This window comes from Sprattus sprattus (genome assembly GCF_963457725.1).
Source record: "Sprattus sprattus genome assembly, chromosome: 5".
NCBI classification, from domain to species: domain Eukaryota; kingdom Metazoa; phylum Chordata; class Actinopteri; order Clupeiformes; family Clupeidae; genus Sprattus; species Sprattus sprattus.
The window spans coordinates 21,514,718-21,534,810 of NC_137924.1; the positions used below are offsets into that span (position 1 = coordinate 21,514,718).

At 44.9% G+C, this 20,093-nt stretch overlaps 1 protein-coding gene across 1 annotated transcript in view; it reads left to right on the plus strand.

Annotated features, from left to right (window-relative positions):
* The window catches only part of sema5ba (sema domain, seven thrombospondin repeats (type 1 and type 1-like), transmembrane domain (TM) and short cytoplasmic domain, (semaphorin) 5Ba), a gene marked incomplete at its 5' end in the record, with an annotated part of 62,045 nt that extends 52,892 nt beyond the window's left edge, over positions 1-9,153 (plus strand). Inside the window, 5 exons of the mRNA XM_080838717.1 lie at positions 1,173-1,343; positions 3,625-3,762; positions 4,816-4,860; positions 6,322-6,527; positions 8,267-9,153. Of these exons, the coding sequence (XP_080694843.1) occupies positions 1,173-1,343; positions 3,625-3,762; positions 4,816-4,860; positions 6,322-6,527; positions 8,267-8,431 (725 nt within the window). The 3' untranslated portion in view covers positions 8,432-9,153. The remainder of the gene's footprint in view (positions 1-1,172; positions 1,344-3,624; positions 3,763-4,815; positions 4,861-6,321; positions 6,528-8,266) is intronic.
* Positions 9,154-20,093: the final 10,940 nt, after the last annotated feature.

Sequence of the window (20,093 nt, forward strand, 5' to 3'; positions counted from 1 at the left end):
GAATGAAGGGAGGAGAGAGAGAGAAAGAAAGGAATGGCTGCTTGTAATTTAGTCAGCTCCTTCATTATGGCACTCACGTCCTGGCCTTATGTACACGTGTCTAGCGTGCGCCACTGCCACTTCAGACAAACAGCTCGGTCCTTTCCCCCGACATCCCATGAGCACTCACTCTGACTCACACCAACTACCTCTCGACAGCGGCCATCTTCCTCACCTCACTGTCGTCATGCCCCAGTTCATCCCAGTAATCCCCTGGAGTAAATGGACTTTTTTAAAGTTTTTTTTTGTTCTATTGGGGGGGGGTTGGTGGGGGTAACAAGAGAGAAGAGCTTGAACCAATCTCTCTCCATCCATCTCTCACTCCCTCTATCCATCTTTTTCTCTCTCTCTACACTCTTCAATGATGAAATGTGCGGAGGGGAGGATGAAGGGAGCAGAGGGGGGGAGGAGGAGATGGAGGCTCTCTAACTCAGATGGAATCACTGAATGAAGCTCGCCTGCTCTCTCTCTCTCTCTCTCTCTCTCTCTCTCTCTCTCTCTCTCATTTCTGGAAGAGGTGAGAGTGCTACACCGTGGGGAGAGGGAGGCCGGGCTGCTGGTGTGTTGCTCTAATGATGACTCTCAGGTGTGAAAAGTGCTTATTATGGGAGGTTAATCAAGACGTGCTGTGTCAAGCTCAAAAAAAGCCAGAGCTACGGCACTCGCTTTTCGCTTCTCCAGGCGGAAAAAACTGATAAAACACCATCATCACCTCACCTCACCGACACTTTAGTTTCCATCTTGTCAGCGATGCAAGTCTGAAATCTGTCATGTGTGCTTTTGCTTTGGTTTTGCTTTTGCCTTTGATTTTTAATTATTTGTCTGTTTTGTGTGTGTGTGTTTTTTTTTGTGTACGTCTTGCTTGCCTGCTTTCTCCTTGTTGTTTGTTTGGTATGTGGCGTCTACCGACCTCCGTGCTTGCTGTCGAACTGTGTTTGTGTTTGTGCGTTTGTGTGTGTTTTGTGTTTACGTCTCGTGCCGCCACGTTGTTTGCGTCTCCCCTCGGCCTGCCTGATGTCTTGTTGTGTTTGTGTCTGGTTGCTTGCTGTGCGTTCTGTCCACTTGTACGCGCGTGTGTGTGTCTGTTTGTGTACGCTTGTATGTTTGTTTATGTGCTGTCTGGCCGACCTCAGTGAATGGCGCCTGGTCTTGCTGGTCACGCTGGTCTGAGTGCTCGGTGCCGTGTGGGAGGGGGCACTACCAGCGCACGCGCACCTGCTCCAGCCCACCCCCTGCCCGCGGAGGGAACATCTGCATCGGCCTGCACACGGAGGAGGCCTTCTGTAACACGCACCCCTGTGATGGTAAGACACCCCCCTCCACTTACCTACGCCAGAGTCTCCTCCATCACAAGATGGGTCAGTTTGAAAATGAAAAGGTTTTGGAAAAATAAATAAAGCCAGAAAGTCTTGGTAAACTCATGGAAATTAAGAATATTGGTAAAGTATTGTCAATCAGTTTTTAATATTTAGATTGTATGTTTAGTTTTCTTTAAATAATAAAAGGATCACTCGTGTTTGCTCTTCGGCATAATAACAATAACTTTTGAAAACACATTTTGGGACCCAGTTCTATTGGCCAACTTCACTGTTCATGTATACACAGACATTTCAGAGAATGTAGGATAATGAACATTTCCTTCAAAGGCATGGAAAAGTCATGGACATTGATTGGTGAATATATGTATGTACCCTGATGGAGCACAACTTTGGATAAGGAATGGTGTGTGTGCACCCCTAAATGTGCCTTATTCATACAAAGTTGATCGTTAAAGATGTCTGCAAGTTGTCCAGCCAGTCTCGAATACCTCTCTGAATTTAAAACAGGCAGTTAGAAAGCAACTTTATTTTCATTTGGAGGTCATCTTCCCCATTATAGATTCAAATTCCAAATGTTGCAGGTCCTAGGGCTTCTGTGGGTAGAGAGGATCATCTGCACGTTCAGGAGATGAAGATGGTTCATTCCCCGTAGATAGATCCACAGATTGTCTTGACTGCCAATCAAGCTGAGCCTGGTTTACATCAGTTGTCTGCTCCAGCGAAAAACTATCTGCCAAGGGATCATAGTGGGGCTTGGAGTGTGCGTCGTATTTTCGGTACAGGACTGTTACAGTCTATGCTATTCATGCATGTATGTCAAGGGGCCCTCTCTGCTCCCTTACTCTAAATCCTCACATCTGCTCCCAAAAGGCAACTCAAATATTTATGAAGTGAACTAATCTTGGACCCATGTGTGAGAGAGTCTGCCTCGCCATAGAAAAGCCCCTGCGGACTCTGAGCAACAGCACCCCATTTTTTTTCTTTCGAGCCCCAATCCATGCTTAATTTCCTCAAGTGCCGTGCCGTGCTGTGTGTATTCTTTCCAGGCGGTTACGTGTGGTGTTCAGAAAACATAGACCAAAACCACATCACTTTGGCAGTGGTTGAGCGGTCTTAAGTCCCTATTGTGCTGTGGTGCAATTTTAATACCACCACCTTTATGAACCGCAGACAATGACGGATAACCCCCCTCTTACTTTTGAGCGTGAGCTTTAGGAGGAGATTAATGCTTATCATTAGACCAGATCTTTTTTCTTTTCTTTCTTTAAAAAAAAAAAAAACCTGTTGCTTACACAGACAGCGCCAGGCTACTGCCTGCCACTGCAATTCATCTCCCAAATCAAACATAAGGTGGTACCTGCAGGTGCCCACCTCGACCCAGGAGCCGTAGAGATTCCCACTGGCTGTCAGTCAGAGCTTATTCTGATGGCCCTGCAAGGAGCCCTCCCCCTGTCTGTGGCGAGTCTGATGATTTAAGATGGTGGGGGAATGTAAATGCGGAGGGGTTAGCGGGGATGGGGGACAGGTCTGGTAGTTTTAGCTGCAGGGAGTGTATTAAGTGAAGTGCTGCCTTTCGTCCATCAATGCCAGCAGGCCCCCAGTTTAATTATTTTATTTTTTTTTACTTTCTGAGCAAACACTTAGTGTGATTGGCGCCAAGAAATGGAGATGGATAAAGCAATTATCTTGGCCGCTTAGCGTCATTATTGAAGTCATTTTTTGTGGATCAAGGCAAACTTCTGAGCTCGAGTGCAGCTGGGAAATGGTGCATACTAAGGTTTGACTGACAGGAAAGTCTTCACACATCCAATTGGAAGTTAAAAAGGCAAACCACAAAAGAAGACATCTTGGTTTCGTTATTTAGAATATGAAGGAAAAGGAAAAGACTGCTTAAGTGAGTTGTGCAGTAAAACAAATTAACTGTGTCATGGTGTTTGCCCTTTTTTTTTGTTTACTGTATGTCTCGAGAAGAAAAACAATGTTTTGTTTTTTTCTTCTCTGTATGTGTCTGCTAATGTGGCTGCCATGGGCTGTATGTAGCTGCTGGGCCGTTTGTTTGTTTCCCATGTCTGGGTGGGCTCTCATGTTGACATGAAACACATCTCCCCAAACGTCTGCTTTCACAGCTCCTCGGTACTCTCTGCGAGTAGAGAGAGACAGAGTGTGTGTGTGTGTGTGTGTGTGGGGGGGGGTGTGTGTGTGTGTCTGTGTGTGTGTTTGTGTGTTTTGTTTGCGAGAGATTTAGGGTGTCACTTCTCTTTGGCAGGCGGCTGGATGGCATGGTCAGTGTGGTCCGCCTGCGACGACACAGGACTGCAGCTGCGCAGTCGGGCCTGCGGGGCCCAGGGCTCCACGCAGTGTGCGGGGAACAGCACCCAGAACAGGGACTGCAACGAGATCCCAGGTGGGGACACTACACCATCACACGCTGCTGCTGCTCCTGGGAGGCAGTCTCAGTCACGACTCCAAATGGGGGGAAAAAACAACAACAGCTTGAACAGCAGTTCAATAATTAGTCTAGTTTTTGCCTTCATGTTTTACATGTCAATGCATACGTTTACACACTTAGCTATTTATAGTGCAGGAGATTTTGAAACAAAGTTTACTTTAGGCTTTCAGAATGGGTCATGGAATTGTAACAATACTACCCCTGGAAAATTTGTGTACACCTAATCATGCTTTTTTGGGGGGGGGGGGGGGGGGGGTTAGCAGTCTCTGGGTGATCTGCATTGATATATCAGTTCCCTTTGAGTTCAGCTGAAGCTTCACTGCCAGTAGGTTTAAGGGGGCTCAGCTTTAGGGGAGGGGGGGGGGGGGGGGCACCAGTGTGGAATACCAAGTGAACGGAGTGGCATTATTAATATTAATGTGATGTCACTACACCAGCCTCACATCCAATCTCGCTTTTTTTGGGGGGGAGGGGGAGACGGATGAACAGCGAAGTGAGGGGGGCAGATTTGTCTTGAGATTAATCAGGATGTGTGCGCATCTCAATTATAACGCCTTCAAGCACCCATGCACATTTCAAAATATGGGCAAACACACTCCCTAACAGAGACACACACACACACACACACACACACACACACACACACACACACACACACACACAGAGAACTAGACAGACACACACACACACACACACTTCTGAATTGCCATGGAGGTGGCAGTGTGTGAGAAGTGGGAAGTCTCCAGTTCTTTGGGGCTTTAGGAGTGATTCCTCTAATGCGGGCTGATCCTCTCCGGCTCACGCCTGTCGAGTCACCCCGACAGCCTTTCCCCGAATTTCCTTAAATCCACCATCAGATTCGGGAGGGCAGGAGAGCGGATTGATGGTCACTTTAGCTGCAGACCGATACAAAAGCTGGATTGTAACCATCTGTGCCCTGTTCTCTCTCTCTCCCTCTTTCTCTCTCTCTCTCTCTCTCTCTCTACCTCTCTCTCTACCTCTCTGTAGTGATTCTTCCAGCGTCCGGCTATGAAAAAGAGCAGCTGTGTGGAAGTAAGTAGATAAATCTCTGCACCTCTTCTCTCACCTTGGTCTCTGCAGACTCCTGTGGCATGTGTGTGAGTGTGTGAGTGACATTGTGCATGTCTGGATGCATGCATACAATTTGCCGAGGGCATCGCGGGCATGTGTCTATGTGTGAGCTTTCTCTTCGTGCATGAGTTATAGCTCTGTGTGTGTGTATGCGTGCATACAAATGGGTGTGTGTGACCTGCTTTTCATCCAGACCATAGGAGGTAACAGACACACGCCAGGTGTGTGCTCCCCTTCAAACACCCCCATTTTTCATTCTTTATTCCTTTCCTTATTAATATATTTATTCTCTCTCTCTCCCTCTCTCTCTCTCTCTCTCTCTCTCTCTCTCTCTGTAATGTAAATGAGTGTGAGAGGGCTGTGCTGGCAGGAGTGATGGGAGAGCGGGTGGCTGAGGTAGAGGTGGTGGTGGAGTCGGCTCTAGTGGGCTCAACTCCATTCTTCACACCCTGCCGCTCCGCTGCGCTCTGAGCCCCTGCCATTCTCCACACCCCTCTCTCAGAGCTCCCCACTGAGGCCTACAGGGGCACACACACACACACACACACACACACACACACACACACACACACACACACTTCACCCAACCAGCATTGCACATGCATACACATGCACTGGAAAAAACAGTCGCTGATACAAACACACTCACACATGAATATACACACACACACACACACACACACACACACACACACACACACACACACACACACACACACACACACACATATTCAGCCCTCAGATGAAATATACATGAGATGGCCTTTGTGAGTTGCTTAAAGCCCTACTGCAGAAGGGCAGGCTGTTTAGACACTCCATCACCAGTCCCTCTTTCGTCTGTCCTCGTACGTCAACACCCCACTTCTCCCCACCTCCACCACCAAGCTCATCAGGGGGCTGCCCAGGCTCCTGACGAGGACCTCATTACCCATCATCCCCCTCTCAGTGGAGCGGCCTCCACGGTGCCCTGCCTCCCCACAGTCTGCTCCAGGTCTAATTAGAGCAGTTGGGCTGAGTGGCGAAGATGATGGCTTGATGTAGACTAGACCCCCCTCGCCCCCTGTAAGCCCTCCAGCCAATGTCCTCCAGTCTCATTACAGCGCAGCTCAGAACTGGTCCGTCGTAACCAACCTGTAGGCCAATCAGAGTCCTGGCCTTCAGCGCGTCCACACACAGCGCTCACACTGTCTGGCATCACTTCCTGACAGCAACACCTGTTGCGTCCTTCCTTCCTTGCACTTGTTACAGGGTTGTTAGATTAACTATAGCAGGTATGAAAACGTCCCATGGAGTCTTTCGAAATAATTGCTGGTTATGTTAGACAGCCACAGGGAAGAAGGTTTGAAGGGAAGAAACTCAATTCGATGTATGAATCTGGTAAACTCACAAGCTCAACATTTTTTTTTGTTCCCCCACCTACAGGGTTCACACTGCTTCACCTGATAGCCACAGGCGTGTCCTGTTTCTTGGGAGCAGGCCTGCTGTCGTTCCTTGTGTATGTTTACTGCCAGCGCTTCCACAAACAGTCGCAGGAGTCTGCGGTTATCCACCCCACCACGCCCAACCACCTCAACTACAAGGGCAACACCACGCCAAAGAACGAGAAATACACGCCCATGGAATTCAAGGTAGGCACACCTCAACTCTGCAGGATTCAGTTCCATCATTATTATAATCATATTTAATCATGGATTATTATACATGATGATGAACCTATGTATCAATAGCAGATGAGCTCAGGAAGAAAGTCAGCTAAATAATTTACTTCTGATCAGGATAATTATTACATATACTTTTTAATTATATACATACACATTTACTTTTACATGTTTACTAACATTATTTAAAATTATGATATTTAACATGTGAACATGGATACAAAACAAACATGAATACATGTAAATGTGCACACATGCACACATAAGCATACACACACACCACACATATACGTACACAAACACACACCACACCCCACATGCATGCACACACTACATTTAAAAAACAAAAAGGTAGTTCATTCCAACTCAGTCATTGATCTGTGGTCTCTGGGGCCTCGTTGCTCATGAGAGAAATGAGAAACCTGAGATTACAGATCATAAGGACAGGTGAGACTGGGTTCATTTTCCTCCAGGCGCGTTGTTTAGCCACCTCTCCTGGCCCCACTGCGGGTCCTCGTACACACTCAGTCTTTATTAATGAGTTCCATTAGGCTGTTTAAGCAGTGCTCGGGCAATGGACTCCCACAGCTGGATGTGACTGATTGTCTTGCCCATCCAATTAGCCCCCCCCCCCCCCCCCCCCCCCTTACTCTCTCCCACTACCTTCTGTTCTGCCACCTGTGTGAGTCCTGTGCCATGGATAGTATTGATCTCCTCCGCTGTTTTTCCATTGTTCCCTCTGATCTCATTCCTATCTTTTTCACACTTGGGCACCAGTGTCCGAGTTAAGTAATGCCAGCTGAAAAACCAACACTACCACGGAATTGGAAGTAAAGAGGCAAAGTGTTGTTTTTTTTTTGTTTGGAGAGAATATTGATGAGTGACTGCAGAAAAGACATTAGTTTGAAAGAACCCAAGTGATGAGAGGCACTCACTGCAGTAAAGGTCTTGATGGAGACAGAAACTCTGATTTATCATTGAACTGAGGACAGACCCCTGGTGAACAACAACATAATGAGATCAAAGGAAACGCTTCATCAATGTAGTATTGACAGTCACTCAAGTATAGCAATCATCTAAAAATAAATGTTTTATAGGCATATGTATGTGATGAGCATCTTGATTCTTTCAGGCATACCACAACCAACTGTAAAGTAAGACAGTGTGTTGACTCTTTTCCATTACACGGCTGCTTTGCAAAAAAAACCTCACCCTGAGTGATCCATTACACTCATCGCTGTGCATTTCACACATTTTCTAATGCAATTACAGAGCTGCCTCTGCTGTTACTCTGGAGCCTTTGAAATAAATTACTTTCCTCACAAGAAGTATGAAATGGCCCTTCCATGACTCGTTCATCCATGACCCATAGGTCTCCTCGCATTTTAATTATTGATTGCTTTCCCCCCCTCAGATGCATTAGATATTACTAATGAATAACATCGAATGGCTCACACCTTTGCCCTTTTCTCTCCTCTAGCCGTTGTGTGTGTGTGTGTGTGTGTGTGTGTGTGTGTGTGTGTGTGTGTGTGTGTGTGTGTGTGTGTGTGTGTGTGTGTGTGTGTGTGTGTGTGTCTGTGTGTGTGTGTGTGTGTGTGTGTGTGTGTGTGTGTGTGTGTGTGTGAGAAAGAGACAAAGAAAAAGCAAGAGAGAGGAAGAGAATACTTACCCTTATCCCTTTCATGGTGCCTTTGTTCTTATTTCTACAGACTTTGAATAAGAATAACTTGCTACCGGATGACAAGACCAACTTCTTCCCTACCCCCCTCCAGCAGACGAACGTCTACACCACCACCTACTACCCCGCGGCCCTGGGCAAATACGACTACCGGCCCGACTCCTCCCCCTCTCCGTGTAGAACCTACAACAGCTGAGACTTGTTCTCTGTCTCCCATGAAGCCATTGCCATGGTGACAGGACTGGCTTTAAACACTGGACTTCCCTTTGTCCCCCCCGTCCCCCTCCTGTCTCGCCCCCAAAACCTATGAACCCTCTGCATCTGAGGGGATGCCCTTCTGGAACATTCCACCCAACTGTCCTTACCTCATCCCTCTCTCCTATTGGGGGAGAGAAGCCTGCCACTCAACCCCAGTCTCTCCCTGTTGGATGGGCTGGATGGCGTTGCAGCTTTTGTTTCTGAGGATCGTTGGCAAGGCAATACTGATATCGATGGCCCTGAGTAACTCACTGTAAGGAAGCTGTCAGCTGAACTGAGTATGTCTCAAGGCTGTCTCTCCGAGATCCTTCATCTCATAAATAGGAAATCAAACAGAAGCAGTTACTGGCATCCTCCACTGACTCACAATGACACTCTCTGAGGTGCTGCAGGAGGACGTGGAGAGGAGGAGAAAAGTAAAGGAGACTTCAAGAGCTCAATATGGAGCCTACCGTCACACAGCACCCTCACATCTCCCACAGGCAAAGACCCAGAACCCTGAGCGTCAGTTGGACTCTAGAACTCTTCCCCCCTTGAGAGCACTGTCGCCTGTCTGGAGGAGAGCGTGCAGGATCAAGCGTGCAGGATAAAGGACGTGTGTGTGTGTGTTTGTGTGTGTGTGTGAGTGTGAGTGTGAGTGTGAGTGTGAGTGTGAGTGTGAGTGTGAGTGTGAGTGTGAGTGTGTACGCGCACAGAAACCCAGCGTCAAAAAAAGATTTCCAAAAGGATAACACGCCGCCAGTGCTGGTCTCAGGAGCTTTTAGTTTGTGCCACACTTTTCACCAGGAGTCGTCGCAATGCATTTGCTATTTGGAGCGGAAGAACCAAGATTTGGGAGTTTGGGGGGGGGGGGGGGGTGAGAGAGTTCACAACAGTCAGTCTGAGTCGGGTGCACAATCGCTATGGACCTGCACCTGCTTCCATGGAGATGATGGCTATCTTAGAACAGGGGTTCTCGTAAGTGTTAGGGGTTGGGAGCACCAATGGTGCCTGTTGGTGAATTGAGAAACTATCAGAGTATAACTTCTATTCAACAGTTTGTTTTGTTTTTTTCCTCTTTTTGCGGGAAGGGGGGAATCTGCTTGTGTCTTTGAATGGATGCATCCTACTGAGTACTGTATGCCTTGGTGGTCATATGAGATATGCCAAATGTACCAGGGTGGACTGAGTTTTAATACTGTAGAATATACTGATAGCGTGGCACTTGTTTTTTAATGGTTATTTTTAAGATGGAAATATTTGTTCTTTATAGATTAGATGGATAGTAATGTCTATTTAAAGCGCAGTATGTCAGACCATGGATGGATTAAGAATGGTTAAGGATGTCTCTCCCACTTTAGGATACACATATCCTTTTCAGATCTGTAGAGGCAATATATTATTAATCACTTTTTTGCATATAGGGAAAAAAAACATAGATTATTATATGTAATGGAAGATATTCATAATTTATAACTGTAGCAAGAATCACTGGCGCCCTCCTTAACAGCTAAACCATGCTTTCCCAAAAGTGATTGAAATGTGAGTGAGCTAATTTACATTCTACATTTGTTTGTTTGTTTTTCTATGTGTGTATGTGTGTGTGTGTGTATATGTGTGTATGCCTGTGCGTGTGTCTGCACGTGTCTATGTATGTGTTTGTGTGTATGAGCACTTGTGTGCATGAGTACTGTATGGTTAGATCTGTACGTTGTTTTTAAAGTTCTACCGTCATTTTTGTCACTGTGTGTGGACTGTGTATCTTTCAAAGCATAGGCCAGACTGCATTGTGTCCAAACCCTCATACTGGCTGTTCGTTTCTGTATTTCCCTGTGTGTCATCATGTACGACAACCGAGAGAGACATCATTATCATCAGCATCAATATGTGATATTTATATTGGTTAAGGAAAATGGGGGCACTGGAGAACTATTTTTATTAAGCTTGTCCAATGAATGCAAACCAGCAGTGCTATCAGTTCAGCTACGCACGAGAGCTCTTATCTGTACATAGGAGAAGCCCTTCTGCGCCTACAAAAGAAATGACATCTAAGGGGTAGTGTAATATAAATGTATATTGTATAGCTAACACTGTTTCTGTTTTCTTTTTTTCTTAAAAAAAAAAAGGCCTTATAGTTGTTTAAGCGAAGAACAGCGTATGTGTACACAGTATATACCAACCATATGAACGTGTGGGGATAGAACCTGTCCGTGAAGTCCAGCAGCAAATGACAGGAGTGCAGATTTTCATCTTGAATAATAAAAACGAAGGTATCTGGACTACGTGTCTGAATGATAACTCACTGTAAGGTAATCTGTTATTGGTGTTTATGTCCATATGTCACCTGTGGTTCCTTGGGCACCTCATTCTATAAAGTGAGAACTCTGCTATCCATTATGATAAAGAATATTGGCCCAGGACCTGTGGTGTTCAAAATTACAGGACTCCTGACTCAACATAACTGTCTGTATCAAATTGGTGATTTATAGTCGAAGGATCAGTAAATGATGCTTCCCGAGAGAGCTTGGCGTCGCCATCCCAGAAATGTTCACTGTGGTCATTGTGGTCTGGATCCATCTGGGTTGGGGACCAGCACTACACTATTCAGAGTGATTGGACTGCTTCAGGGCATAATATACTGAAACCTAAGCTTGACAGCCAGAAGAGAGAGAGAGAGAGAGAGAGAGAGAGAGAGATCTTTTTTACCTTCCAGGAATATAGTCAGTAGGCTACAGCTATTTCAGTGAGTTTATCATTGTAATTAATGATGAGACTGACCCAGATTTCAGTATTGATGTGATGCAGCCTTTTTGATACCGCCTTTTTGTTAGCTTCTGAAGCACTGCTAAAACCTAGCTGATTTGATCAGTAGATTTCTCACTGTGCCCACTGATTCTCATCTGAAGCGTTTCAGACTATTTCCCTGTAAACACTAAGCTTCTAAGGCTGGCAGTGTCAGGCTTATTCATGTGCCCTTTTAAAAACTCTAAATAAACATAGTAAACAGCTGTTTCATATCATGTCCATACCTGAACCCGTAGGCCTATGTCTTCATCTGGGGATAACATTTGGTACAGTGTTCATGTTAGCCACTACCACCTCTTCTTAAGGCTTCCTGTGACTGGCATTGGATATAGCTCTGGATCTGGCATTGAGGACCTCCATCCCCACAAGGCGTGGTAACCTTCTATGCAACTGACCTGGTGGTACTGTTAGATGTGATGTAGACTGTAATCACTGCCTTTTAGACACTGTGAATTTTTTGGTACTCTATATTTTTGTACATTGTACATTGTAAAGGATAATAAAACCTCGATGCCAACCGAAAAACAAAACTGTGCTCCCTTTCTGTTTCCCCTCCCCTTTCCTCATGCTATCCCATGTGAAGGCGATGTTGGGTGCGTCACTCTCCTTCGCTGTTGTTGACGAAATGTAAGCTCTGTAGAATTTGCTAGGGATGGGAGCCGTCCCTCTGAATCCTCTGTCAGGTTCGCCATCACCCGTCCCTATTTGTTTGTGCAGTCTTGCTCGGCTGGTTCCAATTGGGCTTGAGCGATAGGAACCCCACTGTGCTGACGTGACACATCCAGTACAGTGGAGTTGCACCTTCTGCTATTTGGCGCCATTCCACCATGACGGCGCAAGGCTACATTGAGAAATGTGTGCTTGTCACACCCCTGTTTTGTTGGGATGTGTTATGCAAGTTGAAACTGACGCCTGATAAGCCGCAGGCGATACAGCGTGACGGAACTCACAGACTGCTGGTTATTTACCTTGCCGTTTTGCATTTCAGAATGTACAACTTAATTAAAATATGTTGTTGTACGAGATTAATTAAATGTTGCATAGAAATAGATGATTCAGAATCACAGGATAGTTTAGAGACAGTTTTGGTTGCAAAAGCCTGAGCTTCCGTGATCAAGCGTTCAATAACTGTGTAATCATATATGTACTTAAGGATAAGGAGAGATGTACAACATTATGAATGATTTACGACGCCATTTCGAAATACAGTTGTTTTTCCCGACTAATTCACCTGAGAACAAAAGCATGAATAAGTGGAATAAGAAGAGACTGCCATAAAGTGCACAGGTATAAGGGATATAATCCATTTAGGCTGGTGAGCTGACAAAGGTAGATGAGAAACACTGATAATTTCTTAACAAGGCCTTGAGAAGATGCAGCAGGAGAATGTTTTGCTCTGCAAGGCTGACAGAATCATGGCTGTTGGAATATTAATGTTATTTTGTTCTGTCTCATCCCATTCAACATGAGAAGCAGCAAGACTGTCTCAGTCCCTTGAATATCCTCCAGCTGGCTGCAGAAGTTCTTGGAAGTTATTAAAACGATTGCGGTGTTCTTACACAATCATTCCTTTGTCTTAACAACTTGGGATTGTTATAAGAAAAGGCTTGCCCAAAAAACGAATTCCCATCTTGACAGACTCCATGAAAACACGATTTTGTGACCCACACCTTAGGCTATCTTGTTCTTAATCTATTCATCAATATTAAAGAGCAAGTCTGACAGTTCCTGGAACTCAGTGGGCGAGAGAGAGAAAGGAAAGGCCGGACAAGAAACATTGTCCTGAGTGTGCATGTGCATTTGTGTGGAGACTTAAGAGGTCGCGCCAGTTTATTACCTTGGCTTAGCCTGAGGCTGTGGCCAGCAATCAGTCAGATAACCTGAGCAGGAATTATTGATGAGCGCCAGGTGGCATCAATCACCCGCTATCTCCTGACAGACTGGCACTGACGGATCATTGCCGCCGCTGCCACCACGCCCCTCTTCACCCGTGCCCTGTGAATGGAGTGTCGCCAAGGGAGACGAACCTTTCTGCCGGGACATGGATGGAGCAGCAGGGAGGCGAGGAGGAGCGCGGGTGGGAGGAAGGAAATCGTCCAGCCTGCTGGCCAAAACCATCTTTCTGCCGAACCCTAATCAATGACATAAGGTGGATGAATGCGCTCAATATGGATGAGCAGTTAACATTCATTTTTTATGGACTCACAAAGACTACAGCACTTTCATTGATACCCATCAAACTCTCACTTTAAACACCCCTTAAACCTCAATGGCGCCTCAAACCTCAATCCCTAATGATGAAATGGGCAGCTTCTCATAGTTTTAGAGAACACTGTATGTACAAAGAATTAATTAAAAAAATACATGAGGGGGGCACTGTTGCTCAAACAGTAGCCCCGTCCACATTCGGGCTTGAAGCTCAAGGAGGTCGCGGGTTCGAATCCGACCCGATGCCATTTCTCCTGCCCACTCCCCACCTCTTCTCCATCTCATTTCCTGTCATAATCTTCACTGCTCTGTCAATTAAAGGCATAAAAAGTCCAAAAATAAATCTCTAAAAAAAATACATGAGATTCATGTATATGAAATGACATGTATATGAAACACATGTATGAGAAAGATTACATACCATCTAGACTAATGTTGTTTGGTCTGGACTCCTGATCGCATTGTTGGAGTACTTTTAAGTACCCCTTCACTCATGGTATCTGAACAGGGTCTACCTAAAAATGAGAAATTCAAGTTAAAAGCTTCCTGTGTATATGCTTACCTTTGTGGTTGGGAGTTTCTGCACCAACTGAACTTTTCCTTAATGAAACACCACTGAAACATGAACCTGCTGGGGTGATCAAAAGGCTCCAGTTCTGACATGGCCTCAGCCCAGCCATGCCATGCTGACCAGAACCACCATATGGGCTCCAAATTGAGTTGCAACTGGGGAAAACTAAATCCAGATTAGCCCCTTCAAAGAGCAGCCTCTCTGCTGTGGAGTAGCGGTGTGCAGCTGGACCATGTTAAAGCGGCTGGTTGAAGCCTAGTTAAAGCTCCTCTCCACGGCCCTCAACGCCACTCTCATGATGGCTGCCTCTGAGCGGACCCGCTGTGCCCGCGACGAAATGGAGATGGCACATCTCAATTTGCCCCCGCCACGGTCAGCGGAGGCGCTGGGATGCTAAGTGTGCTTTCGCTCTTCATTTGGAGGTGGCGCTAGTGGGGGTTGGGGGACTCTCTTGTGATGTTGTTTGAAGAGGGCTCGGATTGTTTTGATGTGAGTATCCCGGGGGCGGGAGGCCAGAGGGAGATTGGGCTTGCATGTTTACAAGACGGGAAGATCACAAGAGCTTTAGATCTATGTGCCAGAAACAGGTCTCATTTACAACACTGGTGTCTCCTCTCTCTCTATCTCTCTCGCTCTCTCTGTCTCTCAAAAGACCACCACCAAAGCGCCCTGTGCTATTAATAGCCCAACACACAATACACTAGAATATGCCATGACAGTGGACATGACTCAGTCGTGCTACCTCCCAAACATGTATTTCCTGTGTGTGTCCCAGAACATCAACTTATACTTATACTCCATATTTTATTATAGTTTCATATTTTCACAGTTTCATATCTCTCGTCATTAACTCTTGTTCCTACTGAACTCATTAACCTTCAATGACAAAACCCTGTCAGATGACCGGAGGTCCTCCTTTTCCTAGACAAGATTCCTGAACCACGTCACACGTCCAGTGGAGGCGTCCTCTGTGTCCTGCCCATCTGGCCCCAGCAGTGTGAGAGGGGGGTCTGGGTCGGAGCTCCTCATGGCTAATGTCCCGTGACAGTGAGAGATGGGTGGGAGGCGGGCGTGGGGCAGTGATATACAGCCTCTCTCTGAGAGGCATTCCCCTTAATGAAACCGAGGGGAGGAGACTAATGATGTTAAATCACCCTGAGCGAAGGTGGGGAGGGCTTTTTCTGAGCAAACTAGAGCTCGCTGTTCAGTTTTTGCTTCCCGTTTCATAATAAATATAAATGGGGCAAAACCCTTGTAATGGAAGGCACCGGAAAGACTCATTTAGACAGCTCTGGTTGGTGTTTGTTGGGTGAACTATTGATTTAACAAGCCATTTGGGTTTTATTTAATCTACTTAACTACCTGATGGCTGTTGTAAATGCGATGCATGCCCCCCTGACTGGCAGCAGCAGCAACGACAGGGCCATAAACAAATTTGCTGATGAGGCACAAAGACGGACCGAAAAAAAAGCATGCCTGTAGAATGAACTAGAGCTTTATGGCTCAGTAGCTAGAAATGGAAACGCAATGCAATCACTTGGTTAGAAAAAAGGACCAATTTGTTTCCCCAAACTGTCCATAGATCCGGGCTATTATAAACCTATTGGCGTCATGTCCCCAGAGTATGTATGGCACATTTCACAGTTTGTGCTTTGTGCAGTGACATTTACACTTCCATTTCCTCAGCATATTACCCGCCGTGTGATATTTATTACAAAGACAGGCTATGTATATCAGTTAAAATTTGCCAAGATTGTCTTTTAACCTTGGGCGTGAACCGTCAGGAGCCATTAGTGTTTATTCACACAGGACGGATGTTCTTTGTCGAAGCTGCACACTGCCAAAGGCATGCATTTCATCAAATGATTTGTTTGTTTTCATGATGGACTCAGGCCAAGTGTGGAGCTTTGTAATGTGGAAGCAGGGTTTTCACAAAATAAAAGTTGTAGAAGCCTACATGACCTGGTGACGCACACTTGAATATGATGTATGCAGTACAATATATTGTCAGAGAAACAACAAAACTGTACAAACTAAACCTGCCAACTAAAATGTGTTTCTTGAGAATTGGTACATTGGTAAACTGTCTCGGTGTCAGTGAATCACTGTAAGTATACATTTGGGTGAGCCAATATGACAAAATGTCTAACATATGCAGCATGGCGAGTGAAGCGGACATCATGACCTTCACTTACATGGCCAAAAGAATGGTGGCACTTTTTTTGACCTCATAATTTCAGACATAACCAGTTGATTGACCCATCCATGACATATACATAGTTGTGCCATAACTCTCTGAATCATATGGTGCAACATCATAGAAATGTATAAATACCATAATGGCCTTGCTGTACAGACCCTTCATGTCTGTTTTTGTACATGCAGATCAGATTTGTGGTTGAGTTAGACTTTTGTGACATTCTATGATTGACAATTAGGTAATATGAAGGCCAGAGCAATACTAGCTAGTGTAATACCAGTGGGTGTGCAGTCTTATTGAAGGGCGCCTTATGTCTGACAGCGCAGGCTTTATTTCACCAATAAGTAGTCAAGAAGTGAAATAGCCTTCACTCTCCAATCCTTATACCTTGATGACATGCTACATTTCTACAGAGAGACTCCTTTTCTCACTAACACTCTGCATGACCTTGGCAATGCAATATCCTGTTCTCTTTTTATGTGTTATCGTGTCTGAGGATTTCAGCTGATTTGTAGAACCGTGCTGTAAGCGCCGTTTCTCAACAGAGTTAATACAGGCTTGATTGATTTCCCACTTGGGTTGATGGCCTACACATCCGAAAAAGGCAGTCGTAAATAAACAGCCGCATGAATGAGGTGGATGCAGAGTGCCAGTCATGACCAGGGGCCCACATGTACAAAGCTCTTTTTAGTAGAATTCATACTAAAACATATTGTATGTACAAAGCGCAAGCGCCTTTTCTTCGTTCCCAATTAACAATACATTGAGCACACATGCATGAGCACCACACTCCACCCTCTCTTCTCCCTCAATTTCACTAATTTTAATATGCTAATGAATATAAAAAGGCCTAGACTACCACCATCTTCAAATTGAAATAGAATCAGTTGATTGCAGCAAATCAACCAAAAAGTTCAGTGAATGCGAAATTGAAGAACTTATCTGTTGTAAAGGCAAGAAAACCACATTTATTTGGCAACTATTTGGCAACAGAAATCAGTTAGAGTGGCAGATAAAGTGGCTATAAATGCGGTGGAGCCAGATAACTGCACAATATAATCCTCAGTCTTAGAGTTGGCGAGGGGGATTAGCAGCCACGTTTTTGTCCGTACCCAACGTTGCATGCGGCCCCAGATCAGCACCAAGGCCTTTCAAAATCAAAGTCGCCAAAGCAATTTTCATTATAACAGCACTCCATTAAAAATCGCACTCCAAGTGATTTCAAACACTGTAATTCTAAGCAGCTTTGGATGAACTTGACATCCATTTTAAAATTGAGAGAGCCAGTTCTTAAGCGTAAGAGGAGATGAAATCTGCACATTCCAAGAAGAGGAATCACCTTCCACCTGTAACCACCCTAACCCTCTCCAAGGTCAACCAACCTGTTTTGACCTCTCTTGTAGTTACCCCTCTCTTGTTGTCCCCCCCTGTCTTGTTGTCCCCCTCAAATTGTTTAAGGTACTTCCACTGCAGCAACTCAGGGCACTTCCCATGTGGCATGAGCATGTACAGGAACGACCCCCTAATGGGCCCTTTCACCTTTCTTCTTCTTCTCTTTCTTTCAATTGCGGTGCAGGAACTACGGACCTACACTGGTGTTGCATAATATTTTGCTCTTCGATCGCGATGTCAATTTCAAGCATGACAATTTCGCCAGCGGCAGCACCAACATTAGACTGTTAAACTATAGACTTTCTAGATAATATTAGGATTACTTTAAGGTCAAGTCCATAGTTAAATGTTGCTATAAAGTTGCTAACACTCAATTAAATGGCATTATAGCAGCTGTAATTACTTAATAAATAAATATACCAGCATAATTACATAATGATTAATTAAAGCCTATGTTCCAGCTGATCATTTGCCTGTCTTCATTCACTGAGAGACTGTAACCTCAACAAGCTAACTGGGAGCTATCATTTATTTTTGCTGTATTAATCATGGAAAATGTACTTATTTACAGGAGCGGATCTTGCAGTGGAAAGCCCCCCCCCCCCCCCCCCCCCCCCCAAAAAAAGCTTGTGTTCCTGCAGTGGAAAGGGCATTTTGTCTCTTACTTTCCCTTGACCAATTTGTGTTTAAGGTTTTGTGCCACGGCTCAAGGTTTAAAGGGAACCACACTCCCATGGAAGATGTAATACAACCTCACTGAAGCTTTTTTTTTTGCCACAACATCAGCCTCCTTGTTCTTTGGTGAAACGAGTGCCCTGAACTGAATCACACATATTAAGAACTGCAGTCCTTCGTAAACACACCGCCACATTCACTGTCTTTCTTCAGGTTTCCTTGTAAACCGAAATGGCTGGCAACTCTAAAAAGGGGGTGATTACTCGAATAACTAGAGAGACACTTTTCAGTGTGTTTAATGTGAAGGGGGAGATTAGGTTCACAAAGAGAAGAGCAACAGTCTGAGTGCTAAGAGTGGAAAGATTATCCTATTACGTTCCTGCTTCACATTCAGTAATTTTCTTGTCTTCTTGCTGTTTGGAAGACGTTTTAAAATGCTTCTCGAGATTGCAAACATTGGTACTCCGAAAATGTAATATATTCTATCCATTGACACTGTTTTTGACATGTCACTTTGTCGCAATCTAAGACTTATGGACACATAATGAAAATAAATGCACTTTCAGCTCTCTATCTGTGTGCAACAGCTTGCTGTAATAAACTGTAATATATTGTGCACAACAGAACAGAATCTAACAGGTAAACGTATTGCTTTCATATTGCTTAAACTGGGTTGGAGACAAAACATATAAATTGCAGTTTCTCAGCATGTGCTACCCACTGTGTGTTTTTTATGTTCCTACCTCTCCACTCACGTGAGTCCTACAGCACTCCTCATTCTGATGTGTCGCCATGGCGCCTCGACTTTGATTTCCTCTGCCCTGCTGAGGGAAAACATCAGTGTTTCTGCATAAGCCATGGATGGATTGCAGCGTGGCTTTTCCACTTAAACAAGAGGAAACAATCCATATCCACACAGATGTTGTGCATTAGCTGTCAGGGGACCTGGCTCCACAAGGCTTTTGGAAAAAGCCCTGCTGCCATATGGTGTCAATATCTTACCCTGACTGAGACCAACGCTGGCCTTTTATGGGTCTGTCTTCAGCAAGAAATTGCGAAATTCCACATGAAATCTTGTCTCTGCGAGTATAATGTCTTTTAGTGTGCTGATCGATGATGACGACCAGCATTTCTTTGGTTTTTAGAGCGTGCGTGACTGCAACTCTACTGTCCGTGACGTATTTATTTTAAAACGAAACTCACTTGGCATCTTGAGCATGCCCTGATACAGCACGGAAATTAGTTTTGTTCTGTGAACACCAGTGGCGTGTACCAAGTATGTGGTTTAGTGGCAAACCTGGGCAAGTTCACACAGAGCCAGTGTAAAGATTTTAGAACTGGAGTAATATGCTCTGTTCTCTTGGTCCTGGATAAAACTAAGCGGTAGCGTTCTGAGTAAGCTGCAGGTTATCAATAGTCTTTTTTAGGAGAAAATCAGTACAATAGTCCACCCGACTGGAGATAAAAGCATTGATTAGCTTCTCTTGATCATTTTGGGACATGGATTCATACTTTATTTTTTATAATGACAGAAGGCTATTTTGGTGAGTGTTTTGATATGTCTGGTCAATGTCTGGTCTCACATCTGAGTCTATTAGAATGCCAAGATTTCGGTCTCCTTTCTTGGTCCAAGAATTGAGGTGTTTACTAATACAAATCCTCCTCTCTTTATTGCCAAACACAATAATCTCTATTTTGCCCTTTTTATTTTAGGAACATTTTGGCTCATCCAATTATTAATTTGCTCTAAACATTGACGCAGTGAGTCTT